This window comes from Topomyia yanbarensis, unplaced genomic scaffold (assembly GCF_030247195.1).
Source record: "Topomyia yanbarensis strain Yona2022 unplaced genomic scaffold, ASM3024719v1 HiC_scaffold_7, whole genome shotgun sequence".
Classification (NCBI taxonomy): Eukaryota; Metazoa; Arthropoda; class Insecta; order Diptera; family Culicidae; genus Topomyia; species Topomyia yanbarensis.
Window position 1 is genome coordinate 331,617 of NW_026683935.1, and position 20,331 is coordinate 351,947.

The window sequence follows — 20,331 nt, forward strand, 5'->3', positions numbered from 1 at the left end:
ATACATGTTCGAAAAATTGAACAAGGAACGAAAAAGTGAGTGCGTTCAATGTACAAAGAATTAATGTTGTATATGTTTCGAATTTATCCCGAGCGTTATCTATGCTTACATCGATCAATGATGTGAATGAATGCAAGAAAACATAAACTAACCAACTTCTCACTCACACCACCACGTCAAACATGTCCGCCTGCTGTGCCATGTTTACGAAATGTCACAACAAATGGCTATATGGTGATGCACGCTAGCAGCAGCATAAAACATAGGGAGCATATAGCTATCCCTGTTGTACGATTCAAACCCCATTCAATCAGCGGTGCCTTTGCTGAAATAGCATCGAGGGAAAAAATAATCGATTTTCTTTTCTAACCAGCAAACCTAAGCAGATATTGAACGATGTTTTGATTCTGCATTTCGAGTCCAAAACATTTTGTGTAAATATGTATCATAGTAGGAAGCACCTTGTTTGAATAAACCGAGCGGTTCTAATGATATCACACGAGGTGAAGTACTTTGCAGATAGTGAGAAACGTTCTGAAAAACAGATTCTCCAGCACTCAACGATGGCACTAGGAACGGGCGAGTTTAACTTCAAAGAACATATGGAAAAGTACGATCTGGAGGTATTTGCGGGAATACATTTAATGTTCACACTGTGATAATTGAAAAAATTGACACCTTCCAGAATTCAGCCATTCATCGCAAGCTACAAAGCAAGGTCGAAGCCTTACAGATTATGAGGAGCGAGCTGGAGAAGTACCGCTCCGAACGGGACCAGTTCAAGCTAATGGCCGAGACTCTTCAAATGCGGTACGCTGCAATGAAGAATAGTTTAAACAGTCCCGAACTGCGGGCAGTAGCATTCGGTCACAGTTCCGCCGTTAGCCTGATCGTTAACCAAACTCGGGAAAAGAATATGTCCCTGAGTACCGAGGTAGAAGCATTGAGGCAACGCGTTTTCGAACTGGAGGGTGACATTAAGGCTCTCAGAACACAGAATTCTGACCTGCAGGTTAGCTGTAACATACTTAGATCTACGGAGGAATTGAAGCTGAAAATGAATGGTAAGGTAGTGTGGCAGGCTGAAAAATCTAAACTAATCAGTCAGATGGAAAAACTGAAGAAAAAGAACGCTCAACTACAGTACGATTTTCGTTCGTTGCTGGACGAAAAGGAGGACCTTGTCACGGAACGGGATGCTTACAAGTGCAAAGCCCACCGACTGAACCACGAACTGGGCGTTGTGTTGAAAGGTGATAAATCACAGGCAACCATTCTGGACGTTGATGGACTGATCTTGGAGAACAAGTATCAGCAGGAGAAGATTGCCAATCTGGAAAATGAGCTGGAGCTAGCTAAGCAATCTGCTGCCAAGTACAAGGTTAGATTCCGAATGAGCAGGGACAGACTGTGACTAACAAATTAACATATTTGTATTTGTTTCCCAAAAGAACATGCTAGACACGAAGCGTAGAAAGGGAATCATCAAACTAGGCAGCAATAACAACGAAACGATAATGTCTCACAGCCAAGGTGATTGCTAATTTAGTAACTACTCACTAATTATACTAACAACAAACCCCCGAAGTGTTCAAAATTCTACCTCTTGAGGACGGGTTGAGCCGAACTGTTAAACTCAAGGTCGTTTTATATAATCCAGCTAGCAAATTCTAGATTCCAAATGCCGGAAATTGTTTACAATTTTGCAATCTGGAAACAAAAAGTCGGTAAAGATTCGGTAGAATCACAGAATTGAAAAACTGTAAAAAATTCACATTCTTCTAGGTGTGAATTATAACAAATATTTCCGGTATGTAGTTGGTTCAGTTTGTTGGCACTGCAGTATTTAATTTCTTCCAGAAATCTTATTCAATGAAATCGGTAGAAAAGAACAACAGTTTTATTGTACTCGAATTATTACTTATATTGACTATTTGCGAAGACTGCATATCAAGAAGACTGGCAACTCTGTCCAGAATCTGGAGACAGTAACAGCAACGCCAATTGCGGGTAAAGGTGGTACTTCCCATAGTTATACACACCCGCACATACACACTTTTACATTAAGCTTCATACCTTCCTCCAATAGAGGCGCTGTAACCTCTGTCGCTTCTCGTTTGTATGGTGGAAGGAAAGAGATCTTACAGTCTTCTTAATATGTAGTCTCCGCTATTTGTGATTCTCAGATCATGGATAGCGATTAGACTGGTTGATATATATTTACTCCACCTAAGGGTCCATCCATAAATGACGTAGCATTATATGGGGGGAGGGAGGAGTTTTGTATTTTGTGATGATGTGTGACAACACGGGGGTACGAAGTCATGTCATGCTACGTACCTTTTTAAAGGGGAATAGGAGTTAACCCGATGGCACGACAATCTTACCCGTTTCATCTAACTAACATCGTTTTTAATTTTTTTTTAAATTTTTCGTGGTCAAGGAGGAAGGAGGGTTACTGTCAAGCTACGTAATTACCAGGGTTTGTGACGAAATGCTACGATGGGGGAGGGAGGTTTTAAAAATCACACAAAAAAGCTGCGTCATTTATATATGTAGCCCAACTCTACTGTTAAGTTTTAAGACAATTACTAAGAAATGTGCAAAATGTAGTAGCGATGATTTCGTGTACGAACCTTCCCCTGTCAAGCTTACATTGGCGCGACTTCAATATAGAGTTTAAAATGTAGGATAACTATTTCCATCGAATTTGAGCAAAATTCCATTTGGATAAATTGCGCTCCAACTCGATAAGGTTGGCAGCACCTTATCACATTTGAATAAAACTTTCTGTACGTGAGAACTTTCCACAAAAAGCCACTTTCAAAACTTTGTTACTCCAAAAAAGATTGTCTTTTGAAGAGGGTCAAACTTTTTTTGCCAACTTTTTTTTTCAAATTGCTATAGTCTAAAAATGACAAATCCTACAAAAAATGTTGTGGGAATGATTTCCACAAAATTAGTGAAATTTTTGAATGAAAATATTGAAAAAATTCTTCATTAACTCCTGCACTGAAAAAAATCGATTTTAAAAATTTAAACACGATTTACAAAAAACACCATCTTTGATTTGGATGAAATTTTGTTTCAAGATAGATAATTATGTTCCCTACCTACCGTCAAGGAAAAAAGTTATTTGAAAAAAAAACAAACTTTTTCTTGTCCAAACAGATTTTTTTTCAGTGTATTTTTATCGAAAACTAAACCAATGAAAGTAATAATCACCTCAGAATACAATTTCCCAACTCCTTGTTGCTTGATACATGTAAAAAGTATCCTTCACTATTAACACTGAACTTTAGATTCTGTACTCTTCACTCTCATCGCTAAATAATGGACTCTTGTCGTTAACCTTGAATTTCTGTACTATGTACTCTGGACTCTGAACTATGGTATCTGGTATCTGGGGTCGTTATCCTTCACTCTGGAATCTGAGGCTCTGCACTCGGGTCTCTGGATTATGGACTGTGGGCTCTCTCCGCGAGACTCTGGACTGTGGATTCTGGTCTCTGGGCTCTGTGCTCTTGACTCTGGGCTCTGAACTCAGGACACTGGGCTCAGTATTTTGGGTTGAGGACTCTGGTCGCTGGACTCTGAATTTTCGTCTCTGGACTCTGAGCTCTAGATTCTGGACTTTGAACTCTGGATGCTGCTCTCTTCACGCTGGGCCTCTGGGTTCTGGGCTCTGTGCTCTAGAATCTGAACTCTTGCTACAGTATTTTGGATTAAGTTCTTCGGACTCTGGATTCTGGTCTCGGAGCTCTGGAGTCGGGCTATAGTAATTTGGGTTGAGGACTCTGGGCTCTTGAGTCTGGACCCAGGATTCCCGACTCTGTTCTCTGCACTCTGCATTCTTAACTCTGGATTCTGAGCTCTCGCCTCGAGATTCTGTGGTCAACAGTCACTCTGGACTGAAGATTGTGGTCTCTGAGCTATGTGTTCTGGGTCTTGATTCTGGACTTTGGACTCTAAACTGTGGGTTCTGGACTCTAAACTCTGGACTATGCACTCTGCACTCGGGACTCTGGATGCTGGACTCCGGACTCTGGGTTCTCTTCTCGGGACTCTGGGTTCCGGTCGCTGGGCTATGGAGTCTAAATTCTGGATTATCGAATCTGAACTCTGGATTCTGGACTCTGAGCTCTGGAATCTGGACTCTAAACTATGGTCTCACTATTTTGGGTTAGGGACTCTGGACTTTGGGCTCTGAATTATGTGCTGAGGACTCTGGGCTCAGAATTTTGGGATAATAACTCTAGACTCTGGTTTCTGGTCTCTGGACTCTAGGTTTTGGACTCCGGGCACTGGCATCTGAACTCTGAACTTTGGGCTCTGAACTCTGCGCTCTGGACTCTGAACTCTGTATTCTAAACTCTGAGCTTCGGAACTCTGGGTTCTGATCGCTGCGCTATGCACTCTGGACTTTGCATTCTCGACACTGAACTCTGGATTCTGGACTCTAGATTCTCCTCAGCATTTTGGGACTCGTGGCTCTGGAGTCAGTGAAGAATTTTTGAAATATTTTTATTCAAAAATTTGGTGAAAATCACTCCTACAACATTTTTTTGTAGGATTTGTTATTTTTAGTCTATAGTCATTTGAAAAAAAATAGTAAAAAAAGTTTGCCATTTCAGCCAATATATTCTGATTCCTGAAGTATGCAAAGTGGCTTTTGTGACAAAGTCTTGATGTACAGAAAGTTTCATTAAAATCTGAGAGGGTGCTGCCAACTCTGAATACGATTTAGCGCGAAATTCGTCATTGACTAATATATTTCTAAGAATATTCTTTCCTCATTAACTCGTTGAAGTGGCGCTTTTCTAATTTTTTTAGTCGCAATCTGGTTTTCTATACTCATTGCCACAAACATTTTGAAGAGACCGTAGACGTTAACGATCGCTACCAAGTTGTACACAATTACTATAGATCCTAAAACGAGACATCAGAATTTGGTGGAGCTAAGAGTCAACTTGAAATAAATTTCTCCTTATAAATTTAAATCTGTCTAATAGCCAGTTTCCAAAAACCGTATGATATAGTCAAAACCGTGGCGTGGTCTTCTGGCGCCCCTGGCGGAGTCTCAGTTTTGCGCCCCCTTGGTGTTTACTTTGGCATTCTTGTTCAGTTCGTCATTCAAATAATAATTTGTGTACATGAAAATGGCCCATCTACTCCCTACATAATTCATGTTCGACTGTCGTTCATGTCATGTAAATTCCACCCACAAATCTTTTACTGTATATTTAGGAAATCGTTAGGTTTGAAGGCGACGGAGAGAGCATCTATTCAGATAGCTGTATAGTAGAGTGCCAATGGCATGTATGAAAAAGGGTGAACATCGAATTTAATAACAGGACGCACCTCAAGAAAAAAAAGCTCAATCGAACGCAATTAAGGGATTACGCAAAACGGCCAAAGTGCAAAAACTTTCACCCGTGAAAAAACACATCTTTAGAATTTTCAAAAATTTAATTCGAATTTGTTATGCCAAATGGCTTATGAGGTAATGATACGTCGAGATCTACTGCCACCCTGAATTCCGTTTTAAGATAGCCTTTATAAAACTTGGAAAATCCTGGATTTGAGTTGATACTGGGGTTTGAAAGGTTGCTTTTGATTTATTTTCTATGCCAAATAACGTAGAACTGCATGAAACAACGGATCTTGTGTCTTTTCATAAAAAAAATATTTTGGCAAAAGTCTGCTACATTTGATTTTTAAACTGAGATTTTCAAATAAAAATCAAACAACTTGTTTCTTATCGAATTGACACCAGATTTAGACATTTCATTGATTTCTAAAACATTTGACTACAAAAAAATTAAAGCTGCATTTCCAAACTCAAGTCCCATCTCAATTCAAAAATATTCCTTGTCCCACAAAAACATTTTTTCAACATTACACCAGATCTCGACGCATTATGACATTGTTTTTATATTGCGCTCAAATTTTGCATGGGGACTTTTTTCGTGGTACCAATACTTTTGAGGTGTGTCCGATTTAAAATTTCAGGAAGACCACTCTACTATATGTTAAGTGTACTAATCAATTGACCCAAATGAACCTAAAATGGATGTCGAACAAGATTCGTCCCCAAAGATCCATAACATAATGAACTGGGTTCGATCGCATCCGATCTTCTTTCGAATCAAAGATAGTCCTCAAAGTATTCTAATAATCCGTAAGACGCAGAAATATTCAGCTGTGCCAGATATCTCGGAAGTTTGCCTAGATAAACTCAGGATTGTAAAATTTTATCTAAAGCAAACAAATTACATTACTGGCGACAAAACTTTCATGAAGAACTAACGCGTTTACATGCCGGCACACAAAGTTGAGATCGATGGTGTAGTTATCGATTTGAACTTGGCATGCGTGGATCTACTGAAGGACGGGATTGTCTGTTTCCACGACCCTTTGGTCCAGTGCGCGAAGATTTTGAGCATGTTACAAACTTTTCACCAATTCAAATGCAACAACCGATTCCGAAACGGTTGAGTCTGAATCGGTGATTGCATTTCACTCGGAAATCATTCCAAAATCGTTCAGAACTTTGAATTAAATTCTTCAACCTATTGGTTGCTTCGATTGTTTTCGATGTCATGAACATTGTATCGATGTCGGTAAAGTATCGCGCGCTTGTGGTATTGATACCAAAAAATCGAGTATCGGAAACAGAAGAATCGATTCCGTACTGCCTGATAGAATATATTCGTAAATCGCTAGGAATTAGTTTCGCACAGAAAATTTTAATAAAATATACGGATTTTTCGTACATATAATGAATCGTTCATAGTTCTATTGAAACACTTTTATTTTTTATTACGAGTTTTTCGTGGCAACCACGAAACGACTTTCGTTGGCTTATTACGAAATGGCTTCATTAGGCAAACGAATTGTTCACTGGTATATACGAAAGTCTTTATAATATTTACGAGCACCATTCGTCAAACCGTCAACGTCAAAGGAGCTTCAATATAGGTAGAATATGGGGTCATTGTCGCTATACGTCAGATAATTGTTGTTCATCACGACGGTCTCGGTCTGACTATTTAGTAGCCGTATCCGTGTCCGCCGGATTCAGGAAGATTTCATGAACCTCTTTCGCTTCCATTTGATCCAGAATCCAGTACGGATTCAGTTGAACCATCGCGAACTGCTCGTTAGTTTTGCATGAATAAGTTTGAGTTTTTCTCTGCAGGAGCAATGTCAAAATAATATGTATTAAATACGAAAAATTCTCTTAGATGAACGAAATGAATTCGTGCGACCAACGATATTGTTCGTAATATACACAAACATTTATTAAAATAAACAAAACATTTCGTTTCATTCACGAAAAATAATGTCGTTTTCAACGACGACATTCGTGCAATGTACACTAAATAAGTAAAATTTACGGAAACTTTCGTTCATCAAGCGGCCATTTCTACATACCACAATAAAATCGATTTTGCCGGATCTATTTTCTTATTAAAAAAAAGTCGGTGTTGTCAAACATCGATCCCAAAAGATCGAATGAAAAAATAAGACGATAATAAATACGAAAACTTTTCTAAGATGATCGAAAAGAATTCGTGCGACGACAAACGAAATCGTTCGTAAAATACATAAATGTTTATTAAAATAAACGAAATATTTCGTTTCATTCACGAAAAATAATGTCGTTATCAACGATTACATTCGTGCAATGTAAACTAAGTAAGTAAAATTTACGAAAACTTTCGTTCATCAACCGGCCATTTTTTCATTCCACAATAAAATTGATTTGGCCGCATCGATTTTTTTAAATAAAAAAAATTCGATGTTGTCAAACATCGATCCCAAAAGATCGACTGAATATAACACCAGGATAATAAATACGCAAAGTTTTCTAAGATGAACGAAATAAATTCATGTGAGCATTGAAATCGTTCGTAATATACAGAAACGTTTATTCAAATAAACAAAACATTTCGTTTAATTCACGAAAATAATGTCGTTATCAACGATATCATTCGTGCAGTGTACATTAAATGTGTAAAATTTACGAAAGCTTTCGTTCAGCAAGCGGCTATTCTTGTTCATGAAATGAACGAAATTTACTATTTACAATGCACGAAAATACTTCGTTGCAGAAAACGACGAATGAATTCGTGCATTGCATGCTCGATTTCGTTATATTTACGAATTTATTTTATCAGTGATGATATCGAAAATATCGCAACGTCACTATACATACGGTACATATTATTCATTATAATTGAAGTAGAAAATAAAATATCAACAACTTTGCGTTCCGAAACTTTTTAGTCGGGTTAGTGCCCGAGTTTTCAAAATTTCTATGACGCAAGTTGTATCTCTTTGCTATTGAAATTCTGAAAATTTTTGTTGTGTCTCTGACATTCCCACCACTTTCTTTTTCTGGTGCTTGTTTCGTGTCCATGGAATATAGTATTTAAACATTTCAGAAGTAGTACTTTTTTTATTTTTATATTATTTTTTTATTATCGTCCAGTAATAAATTCTATCTTTGTTTACTGCCTACAGTGAAAGCCCTCCTGGAACGTGGTACTGTAGAGGAACTCCCGCTAAAAGCAGCCACCATATCGGAGATGAAATCCCTTTGTCTGGCCCTGCTGGATAACGTGAACGACAAAAGTCTAGCCTTGTCGCACCAGAAGAAGACCAACAAGTATGTTCCCACATTCCATTTTCAACGCTCGATATCCTGCTCCAATTTCATCTTATTTTATTACAGACTGTTAGCGGCAAAAATTGCCGAACTAGAACAGCGAATACACGCCCTTTCGGGTTCAAATGGAACCACACTATCCTGCCTGTCACCGTCGCAAATTTTGCTTAACGGATACACTTCCGCAACCGTGGACCAAGATCTCGTCGATGACATAAAACAACTCAAGGCTTCGAGTCGATCCGAATGTAGCTACAGTGGTGGTGGACGCGAAGCCAGTGGACTGAGAGCTTATGACAGGGAGGCCACTAGCTCTAATACATCTCAAGGCTTACCTACCGAGCTGCTTTCGTCTGAATCGAATAAAAGTCTGCCAAGTTGTTCGGAACTGGGTGACCGGGACTTTTCCAATGGATCGTCTTCCGATTTCACATCCAACGCAGAAGAAACCGATGGCATACAGCTGGATCCCTACATCCACGCAGACCGAAAGCTGTCGTTGGGAGGCTCCGAACTTCCCGAGCTAACACCCGAAATTGCCGAGCTTGTACGACATTTATCCAAGAGTTGGACAGACGACGCCAGTTCTGCTAATTAAAACCGGAAGTAACTAGTTAGCACTTTCATTGTCTTGAGTAGCGCGAATCCATATATGCAGAGGTTCGAAGGTTTTTAGCGCCTCTTATCAAGCGGAAAGGTGTGCTAGTTTACATGTTCGGTTAGTGTCTCCAGTCTTTTGTACTATTGTAGGAATTAATTTTGGACAAAATATTACCCAACCTTCCGAACAAATATACCTACGATCAATGAAGCTTTGTGTTGTAATAATGTTTTAATAAAAAAAAAATACTAAAATCAAATTGTAGCTGACTCATTTTCCAAATATAATCTTTCGTCAAATTTTAAATAGCTCATGATTCTGGCAATGGCAGCTCAGGACACTGTTTGAACTGATTTATGGTTTGTTAGAACCAACACGTAGCGGCAGCCTAAATGTCTTTGTATTTGTTTAAATATTGCGTTTTATTCGGTACTCTCTCGAAATAGCCGGTCATTAATCTCAAACTAAGTGGGCATACATACTATTCTCGGATTCGTCCGTTGTCTCATTGTGTTATCTGTTAATTGCTACCGTTAGTCGATGCCAATAATTGGAATATAATTTTTACCATAGTTCTTGTTTATTGTTTCATATTTTAAATCTGTTAAAAGTGGAATGTAGATGAAGAAATTCTTTATCCAGTGCTATCATTAACTCATTTTCTGATGTTTTGCGACTTGGTCCGGTCTGACTTAACACCGACCATATATGAAATTTGTAATAAACATACTATATGGACATCTTTATAAAACTGAAATGTAATTCACGGGAGTAGCCCTGCCACGATTTTCTCACATTTCCCGATCACGCGCGAGCGAGAACGATCAAAGTCAAGTTGAACGCGAACTAGACCTTGAGGTATGTCATTGCCTAGTTACTTGTGGTTACCATTGTAAAATGACCGGTGGTCAGTTTCTGGCATTTATAAATAAATCTACGTCCATTATTTACAAATCTATGGGGGAAAGTGAGGACACATTATCCTTGGGGATATTTAATTCACTGGCCATATCTCATAATCTATACACAAAAAGTTATCACAATATAAAAAGAAAATGAAATATTCCGTTGTTTATGATGTTTGAAAAACAAATCTATTGTATTACATTTGGTTGTATAATGTTTTAGAAAATATGTGTTTAAATCCATCTCGAAGATCTTCATACAAATTTTTTGAACGGATGTATGAGATCATCGAGCTAATTATATATGAATATTTCCAAGTACGTTCACTTTCTAAGGGCTTATGTCTAGAAAAACTTGTTTCACAACGCATACAAAAAAATTTTGTTTGCCTCATATCTTTGGTCACTGTAGCACTGGGTATTCTTGATCCCTATCATTAGCTCTCTCAAATAATTTCGAAATGTATAGAAAAAGAAAAATATAATTTTCATAAAGTACCTGGCACTATTAATTGATTCATGTTTTTTCGTGAACGTATTATGGTATAAGTTATTGAAGGTTGGAAAAACCAGTTAAATAGCACTGATTTACCGTACATACTTATTTTGACTTTCTATTGTAGTTAAAGTTTGTCGTGCATCTAAAAAGGTGGGCTTATTAATTACTTTGTCAGGATGGGTGTTTAGCAGAACTTTCGTCATAGTATGCTTTGTTTCTTTAGCCCTAGCAGGCAGGGGATCAAGATGCCACACGTTTTTAGAAAAACCTCGTTTTGGCATAATATTCAAAACTGTTCATATTACTGACAGGACATAGTATTCCGATTTACACATTGTTCATAGCTCTTATGATTCAAATTGTCTACAAAATGGCGAATTTCGCAATTAAAATTTTTATTTAATTGAAGAGTTATGAGAGAAAATCAAAGTTATTGCAATTAGTCTAATTGTATTCCGTTGGAGCAGTGTTGTCAGGAGCAGCTTCAGATAACGTCGAAAAAGAACATTTCAACATATCTTGATTGTTCTCAAATATTATTGAGAACAGATAAATGATATCATTTGAGCATGCTTATTCTAAAAAAAAAATATGGAGAATAGTCAATAACTTTACTAAAGACCTTTATTTCACCAATTAACAAATTAGAGGAACAGTATTGCTGCAACCGAGAAAAAAGTATATGAATATAACAACTGTCAAACGAAGTAAATTAACCCTAGAACGTAGCACTGGGGTACAAATGTACCCCACGCCTTCATTGGAGCCATTTGAAGACAAGAATATGGTATTTACCAACCTGGAACCCTAACCATAATTCAATTTAAATTTCCCAGTAAGAGTAGGAAAAGGTGGTATAGCCAGATTGCTTACAGCCTTCGTGGAAGCAGGTGTTGAAGTTGGCGTCGGGTACATTTGCACCCCAGTGTACGGTTGCCGTTAGCGATTTGTCAGGTTTCGTTCTGTCAGTGGGAATGTGACTCGTGACAATACCAGTTTAAATACTGGTTGTTTACTACGTAAGTAAAAATTAGTATTATAAAATCGTTTTTAATCATTTACCCGAGCAAACAAAAAAACCCATAATTCCCACATGGGTTCAACCAATGGAAACCCCATCATCATGTTCCGGAAGATCCCATATAAAACCATATTTATAATAGGGAGACTATTCAGTTTTTTGTGGTTCATAAACAGGCTACACATATTGTGCATTTAAAAAAAATCATGAATTCGTTGATTAGTTTTTGAGTTATCGTGTTAGCCAATTTGAAAAACCTATTTTAATCCACCTAGCGGTGCAATTGTGCCTTTCTCAATCATGAATCACGAGAATGTGTGAGTTGTTTATATTCATTAAAAGCTTTTAAATGCATATATTACATTTTATTATTGTACATCACATGACAACTATATACAGGAAAATAAATCATCATTCGAGTTCTAAAATTTTGAAAAAGAAAAAAACAGCCACGGTAATATTGAACTGAAAAAAGGTACGAAATCGGCAAAGTCCCAAAAAGTCGATTTATATAAAAAAAATTTTTTCGAGATAACATAAAATCTCGACGTTTCATGCATTTTAAAGATGTTTGGCATCAAAAATACGAATTCGATTTCTGAAATTTCATGGGATCCCCCCTTTGAAAAAAAAAATTCCGGAACCATACAAGCGGTCCGTGCGAAATTTTACAGACATCTGTGGGGATAATATAGCTATCATTTGGGACTAAGTTTGTGAAAATCGGCCCAACCATTTCCGAGAAACTGATATGAGTTTGCTAGTTATGAAAGATGGCCGCTTTTCCCGGGCACTTCCGGAACCGTCTATGGTGGTCAATGTAGTCAACGAAAGTTTGTTTAGCCGTCGGTGACCTAGAACTGCAAAGTTAAGTTATTTGAGAGACATTTTAGCGAAATTTTTACCTTTTTTGCTTCCATCGGGGTATCGGTTTGAATCACAATTTGCTATGTGATCGCACGCCACAACCCGTAACTCCGGAACCGGAAGTCGGTTGGGGATAAAATTTAATAGCCATTTACGGGGACGCAACATCTTTCATTTGAGACTAAGTTTGGTTGATTCGGTCTAGCCACCTCCGAGAAACCGATGTGACTGTTAGTCTGAATTTGGATACTTCCGCCGGGGCTTCCGGAACCGATGATGGTGGCCAATGTGACCAAAGAGACTTTGAATGGCTGTTAATGACCTAGTACTACAAATCGAAGCAGTTGTGGTCACATTTTGGAAAAATTTTCACCATTATACATTCATTGCAGAATTTCTTAAAATCGACATTTTCTGCGTGATCGTACTCATCACCCTGTAATTCCGAAACCGGAAGTCGGATCCATTAGAAATTCAATAGCAGCCTATGGAAACGTTGCACTTTTCATTTGGGACTAAGTTTGTAAAAATCGGTTCATCCATCTCTGAGAAAAGTGAGTGAGATTGTGTTCGCGTACACACACAGACGCACATACACACATACATACACACACACATACATACACACACACAGACATTTGCCGAACTCGACGAACTGAATCGAATGGTATATGTCACTCGGCCCTCCGGGCCTCCGTTAAAAAGTCGGTTTTCAGAGCAATTGCAATACCTTTCTATTGAGAAAGGCAAAACGTGGTTTCGAGAAAAACGCTATTAAAGTTGCCGAAGTATTTCTTACCTACACAGACGGTACATATTTTAACTCATCAATTGAAATTTCTTGAGAGAAAATCAGAAGCAACCGCACTAATTCTAATTTGGAAAGAAGTTTGTAAAACTTATTACCACATGTTTGAGCGGTGGTAAAAAAAGTCAATATTTTTACCGATCTAGTCACGTCTACAAAAACACATTCATGACCACACGGCCTACAAATCACAATGCTAACCATTCGATTGAAGTGCTAACTCTGTTATAAACTACGCCGCATTCGCCCGCTATGGCGAATTATCAACCAAGGGGAAAAGCAAACCAACTGAATGTAGCGTTTTTGTTCTGCCACTCAGATGAAATCTAATGCGTTACGATTCGGTTATTATTTATTTCTAGCCCTTGCGCAGGTTTTTAAAAATACAGCGGTATCAAAAAAATAAATACCAACTTTCGAATAAAGGTTAGTTGAACACCCGGTCAAAACCACATACCAGAAATATTTCAAAACTATATCTCACGTTGTTCCTTGTCATAATTCTCTGCTATTTTAAATACTAACGAAACCAAATCTATAACACGGCTTACTACGAAAATCGAATTCTGATATAATTGTGTTATTGCACTCTGATCGAGCAAATATCAGTATACCTTTACATCTTGCTAAGGACAAATCGTCGCTGTTGTGCTATCTTATGACAAACGCCATTTTGGGGTAAACTGAGTTAGATATGCCACATTACTTGTCTAAAAAATCTCTACAAAGTGGCGTTTACAGAATTTTGACATTCTGCTTAGTTACTGAGATATAGCGAGAAACGTGCTGAGAAATTTCTAATTTTTTGCTTCAAATGACTGTGTCTGGCGGTTGGCTCAAATTATCTTTATGTATGAGATGTTTTTATATGTAAAACTATCTGATAAACACAATGGCATAATCATTTTCGAAACAAAAATGCACGAACTGTGAGAAAAAAGCAATTTAAGTTTTAAATTGGAAATATAGCATATTTGGCAACACTGTAACCAAAAATAACTATTTTTTCTAGATTGCCTGACTCATTTCCTTCAAAATGCATCTCACCGATTGTTTATAGACCAAATGAAGCCAAAGATATGAATAAAAGTTAATAATTGATGATTTTTTTCTATGGAAAATTTTCCATGTACGATTATGACACGCCATACAAATTTTGTCATCAATACACACCTATGACACGTGTGAAACCGACTTTTGTTTACATTTTTAAAGAAAACTCGCAATGTAGTTAACCGATTCTCGTAATATTTGAGAGATTAATGCAGCATAGATAGAAGCATCATTTGTCTTCTTTGAATTATTTATACCATTTATAAGTTTCAAGATACTCAATCTCAAACTTTAAAAATCGTTTTTCTCGAAATGTGCAAAATGACGCTTGTCATAAGATAGCACAACAGCGACGAAATGCTAAAAATTATTTCACCATTCTTTATTTAATCGTCCAATTACAATACTAATGCTTTTTTTTATTTTAGGCTCTCGGCTAAGCTACTGGACTACCATTGTAATAGACAATAACTGCCTCTGGGAACATACCGGCTTGAACCTTCGTTCGAACCGATCACAAATCTTGATAGCTCCTGGTTTACCTAGAGTTTTTCAACAGCAACAGTCTTTCTCAAGGCTACCTATATTTTCGATCGATTTTCGATTCAATTCAGCCTAAAGAAATAGTTCATTCTTCCAACATGCCTGGGTCCTCCCAGAAAGGCCGTGTGCCAAAAATTAAAGCTAAACGGAAAAGGGTATCTTCTCCACCTGAAAATTCAATTGACTGCAGCAACTCATTCGGTGTTTTATCCGAATGTGAAGCTGATGAAATTTCTAAATTTCCTCGCATTGCGCATAATGCCAATGAGAAGAAAACGCAATCACCTCCGCCTATAACAGTGATTATCTCCGACTTCAAAGCCTTTCGAACTGAGCTTTCGACGTTTCTTCCGGACGTAAAAGTCTCTTTTCAGATTGGCCGAAGAGGAGAATGTCGAGTTACAGCGGAGGAATTGATTGGCCATAAACGACTACTCCAGCATCTTACGGAGAAGTTATATACATTTTATTCATATGATTTTAAGACAGATAGACCATTCAAGGCTGTCTTGAAAGGGCTACCTCAAGGTCAAAGTTTGGATGAAATATCCAAGGAATTGAAAAATTTACTTGACTTTTCTCCTTCACAAGTTATTCTTATGAAGAGAAAGGCTACCGGCGATCACACGCCAGTACGCTCTGGAATTATCCAGGAGCTATATTTAATTCATTTTAACCGAAATGAGGTTAATAATTTGAAAGTATTTGAAAAAGCACGTTTTATGTTCCACGTGCGAGTAAAGTGGGAACATTATAGACGACATGGGGGCAGAATTCAAAATCTGACCCAGTGTCGTAGATGGCAAGGCACAAAAAATTGTCATTTGGATTCCAAATGTATGATCTGTGGTGATAAATCGCACACGAAAGATACTTGTCCGGTGAAAAAAACCACATAAAGTTTCAAATGCGCTAATTGTAGCGAAAATCATAAATCGAATTTCTGGGGTTGTCCTGTTCGAGAAAAAATTATAAATTCTCGTTCTAGACAACAAAAACAACAAATAAAAAATGTACCTACTTCTTCAGGTACACTTCAAGAAAACACGCCCAAACGTGTTAATCCGATTCAAAATAGATTAACAACTTCTTCTACCTCCGTCACACCATCCTACAATGGTGTGTCATCTTATGCTTCAGTGGCAGGTAGAAATGCCAAAATAACGGCTACACCTACCACGCCCTCAATCTCGTTTGCACCCAACGCTTCCTTTAGTCCAATGGATCTTGGTAGCGTAACGGAAGAAAAATTAAAATACCTACAAGAGGCTATGTTACCCATGATGATTGCCATGTTAAATTCTACGTCCATGTTTGAAGCCTTTCAAGCGGGGTGGGAATTTGCTAACAAAATTGTAATGAAATTAAAGTTTAACAATGACTTCAAATAATCATTTAAATTTATTAAATTGGAATGCTCGTTCATTAAAAACGTGCGAAGGCGAATTTTTCAACTTCTTGAGGATACATAATGTGCATATAGCCGTTGTGACCGAAACTTTTTTAAAACCAAATATTAAATTGAAGAGTAACTCTAATTTTGTTATTCATCGATTTGATCGAATTGTTGGATTCGGCGGAGGAATCGCAATAGCGGTTAATCGCAGGATCAAACATTCCGTTACGCCATCTCTTGACACCAAGGTGATCGAGAGTTTGGGTATCGAAGTTGAAACTGATCTTGGTATCATTTTTATTGCCGCAGCCTATTTGCCTTTTCAGTGCACTGGCGAGCAAATTTTTAATTTAAATTTCTTGAAAGGAGACTTACAAAAACTTACAAGAAATCGGTCGAAATTCTTCATAATCGGTGATTTTAACGCCAAACACCGAGCCAGGAATAATGCTTAAAGCAATTCCAACGGTAAACTACTTTTTACAATTGATTTGGTTTTCACAGATCAAAGTCACCTTTGTAGTGAATTGATTACACATGCTGACTTTGATTCTGATCATCTTCCAGTAACTTTCTCACTTTCTCAAGAAGCTGTTTCCAATCCCATTAGCTCAGTGTTCAATTATCACAAAGCGAATTGGGAAAGGTACAAAACTTATATTGAGAATAATTTTAATCATGACCTTGATTTACAAAATAAAGCTGACATTGATACGGCATTACAAAATTTAAGTATATCTATACTACCCATGATCGCACATTTGTCCCATTTTCTATGGGATTACCTATCTTTATGGGACAGATTTGTGATCATGGGCAGTATAGTTGATGCTAGAAATTTATCAGTACCAACAACACAGAAAAAATTTAATACTCCTATTATTGACGATGATCTTCAACTTCTGATTCACACTCTTAAGAAATGAAAATTTTGCGAAAGAGGTTGAACAAATCAAGCCAAATTCTAAACCTTTCTGGAAACTTTCTAAGGTTCTTAAGAAACCTCAGAAACCAATTCCAGCTTTAAAGGAAGGTGACCACATACTTCTTACAAACGAAGAAAAAGCTCAAAAACTTGCTCAGCAGTTTGAAAGCGTCCATAATTTTAATCTCAACGTTGTGAGTCCTATTGAAACCGAAGTCTTACAAAAATATGAAAACGTCAAGTATTGTCTCTAGACGATATGATGAGATCAAATCCATCATGAAAAAGTAAAAAAATATGAAAGCTCCAGGTTATGATGGAATTTTCAACATTCTTCTTAAATACCTTCCCGAAATCACCATGAGATACTTGGTCAAAATATTCAACAAATGTTTTGAATTAGCTTCCTTCCCTGAAAGATGGAAAAATGCCAAGATTATTCCTATTTTGAAGCCAGATAAAAACCCAGCTGAAGCATCTAGCTATCGACTAATTAGTTTGCTCTCTTCTAATAGTAAATTATTTGAAAAAATCATCCTAACTAGAATGATGTCACATATCAATGAGAATTCTATTTTTATTCCTGAGCAGTTTGGATTTCGTATTGGACATTCAACTACTCATCAACTTGTGAAAGTAACTAACATGATAAAGGCAAATATCTCAGAGGGCTATTCCACTGGAGTTGCTCTTCTAGACATCGAAAAAGCTTTCGATAGTGTTTGGCACAAAGGTTTAATTGCCAAAATGTGGGATTTCAATTTTCCAATTTACATAATAAAGATAATTAAAAAATATCTTACTAACCGTACCCTACAGGTTTCTTATCAGAATTGTAAATCTAATAAGCTACCCGTTAAAGCAGGCGTCCCTCAAGGATCAAGCGTCGCACCAATACTATACAATATTTTCACCTCTGATCTTCCAAATCTACCTACAGGCTGTAAAAAGTCACTTTTCTGTGATGATACTAGCATCTCAGCCACTGGGAGGAGTCTTCGTATTATTCGCAGTCGACTGCAACGAAGCTTGAATATTTTCAGTGATTACCTGAAAAAATGGAAAATTTCCACTAATACGGCAAAAACACAATTGATTGTGTTTCCGCATAAGCCAAGAGCTTCTTCTCTTAAACCAAATAATAACCATATTGTTATTTTTTTTTATTTTATTTTATTTTCATATCTTCGGTATACACCGTACAGACGATTTTTAAAACTATATATTTCTTATGAGTAACTTATATCTATGCTTGGAAATCTTACGTGTATGTCAACAGTCTTTCGAGAGCTCCAGTTGGTATTATATTCAACAGATGGTTTGAATTTAACGTGGTCAGATCAAGTTAAATACTTGGGTTTGATTTACGATAAAAAAACTCACTTTTAAGGATCACATTGAAGGAATCCAAACAAAATGCAACAAATATATAAAATGTTTATACCCTCTTATAAATAGGAATTCTAGGCTCTGCCTAAAGAACAAACTATTAATTTATAAACAAATATTTAGACCGGCAATGCTATATGCAGTTCCAATCAGGGCAAGTTGTTGTGCTACTAGGAAGAAAACGCTTCAAAGGATTCAGAATAAACTTCTGAAAATGATTTTGAAGCGTCCTCCCTGGTTTAGCACAAATGAGTTGCACAGACTCGCAAACATAGAAACATTAGAAATTATGACGAACAGTATTATAAGCAACTTCCGACAAAAATCATTGCAATCTTCAATTGCAACGATTAGCTCTCTTTATAGTTTATAAGTTAGTTTATAAGATTTGTTTAGCTCCTACTGAAAAAAAATACTTAACTGCGAAAGCATATTATAACTCAATAATTATTAACTGAATCATGTAAACAATAGGGATGAAAAGTCACCACTTGTGGCTGAACACCCAATATACTAAATTAGAAATGTAATGCAAACAAAACAATATAATCAAATAGAAAATAACATAAAAAACTGCCTCTGGGAACGATTTTTTCGAAACTATATCGAAATCCACTCTGAATTTTCTACACAATCTTTCCCAAATAATTCTGAATATTTTCAAAGCAAAATAAACTATGAAATATTGGTGCAACTTTAAAAAAAACATGTATTCAAAACCCCCACGTCTGAGATGTCGCAAACAAGTTGGGAGTATCGTGTACAACCATGCATTAATCTGAACAACGAGGTGGACTGCCGAATTGTTGAGAGATAATAATAAGACAGCCAAAAACGATTCTGGAAGCTGTATGCGAAAACGCTGACAACGTTCGTGCGCGTGATACTGTACGACGAAACCTACGCCAATGTGGACTTCAAACAGTTTCCTGAGCAAATGTTTCATACGACAACTGGAAGGGAGATGGTGGTAAACACATTCAAGCAGTCAAAAATTTCGAAATTAGCTATGAAATATCTGGTTTGGAAAGCTATCTGTACCTGTGGCCCGAAAAGCGATATTGCAACCGTGTCCCATCAACCAGGAAATTTACATAACTGATAGAAAGTATGCTGCCTTTTCTGAAATAATACGATTGTTGGTCGTATTTGAGGTCCAATTTTAACGTAATTTTTACATCTTTCAAAATGAAAAGTTATAAGATATTTCAGCTGTATAACAGACCTATGAGCGTCCAACAAGCGTATCATCGCGACATCAAAACATTTAGAAAGAAAAAAATCGACAATTCCATTCAAAGCCTATATACATTAATCTCTCTAGGATATTTTAAGTGTCCTAATATCTATAAAATAAAGGTCTAGTTCTTTATTAAAAGCAGTATCACTATTGACGCAATGCCATTGTGTTAAAGTGTACGAATTGATATTCGATCCCAATGAGGACAGTGCAATAATATTTCCTGTCTCTTTTTACATAATATTTTGCATAAACTTCCCAACAATTAGATTCAAAACAGGGAAAAAAGAAAAAAAAATAGATTCAACAAATTAGTGCTCAGATCTCTAAATCTGACCAATATTATTTCAAACACATTAAAAAGGCATACGAAAGATGTGCTGTTGACGATCCTATCCTAAATATTTTTT

At 37.0% G+C, this 20,331-nt stretch overlaps 1 protein-coding gene across 1 annotated transcript; it reads left to right on the forward strand.

The window, feature by feature from the left end:
* The first annotated feature begins 213 nt into the window (after positions 1-213).
* On the forward strand, positions 214-9,498 carry LOC131696085 (coiled-coil domain-containing protein 149-like). Its single transcript, XM_058984618.1, has 5 exons — positions 214-623; positions 686-1,381; positions 1,452-1,533; positions 8,530-8,674; positions 8,741-9,498. The coding sequence occupies exons 1-5, from the start codon at positions 489-491 to the stop codon at positions 9,270-9,272; spliced, it is 1,590 nt and encodes a 529-aa protein (XP_058840601.1). The 5' UTR covers positions 214-488; the 3' UTR covers positions 9,273-9,498.
* Positions 9,499-20,331: the final 10,833 nt, after the last annotated feature.

Coding starts and splice junctions, on each gene's coding strand:
- LOC131696085 (XM_058984618.1), top strand. CDS start 489: ATGATATCACACGAGGTGAAGTACTTTGCAGATAGTGAGAAACGTTCT. Junction 624..685: donor TGGAAAAGTACGATCTGGAG/GTATTTGCGGGA, acceptor GACACCTTCCAG/AATTCAGCCATTCATCGCAA. Junction 1,382..1,451: donor AATCTGCTGCCAAGTACAAG/GTTAGATTCCGA, acceptor GTTTCCCAAAAG/AACATGCTAGACACGAAGCG.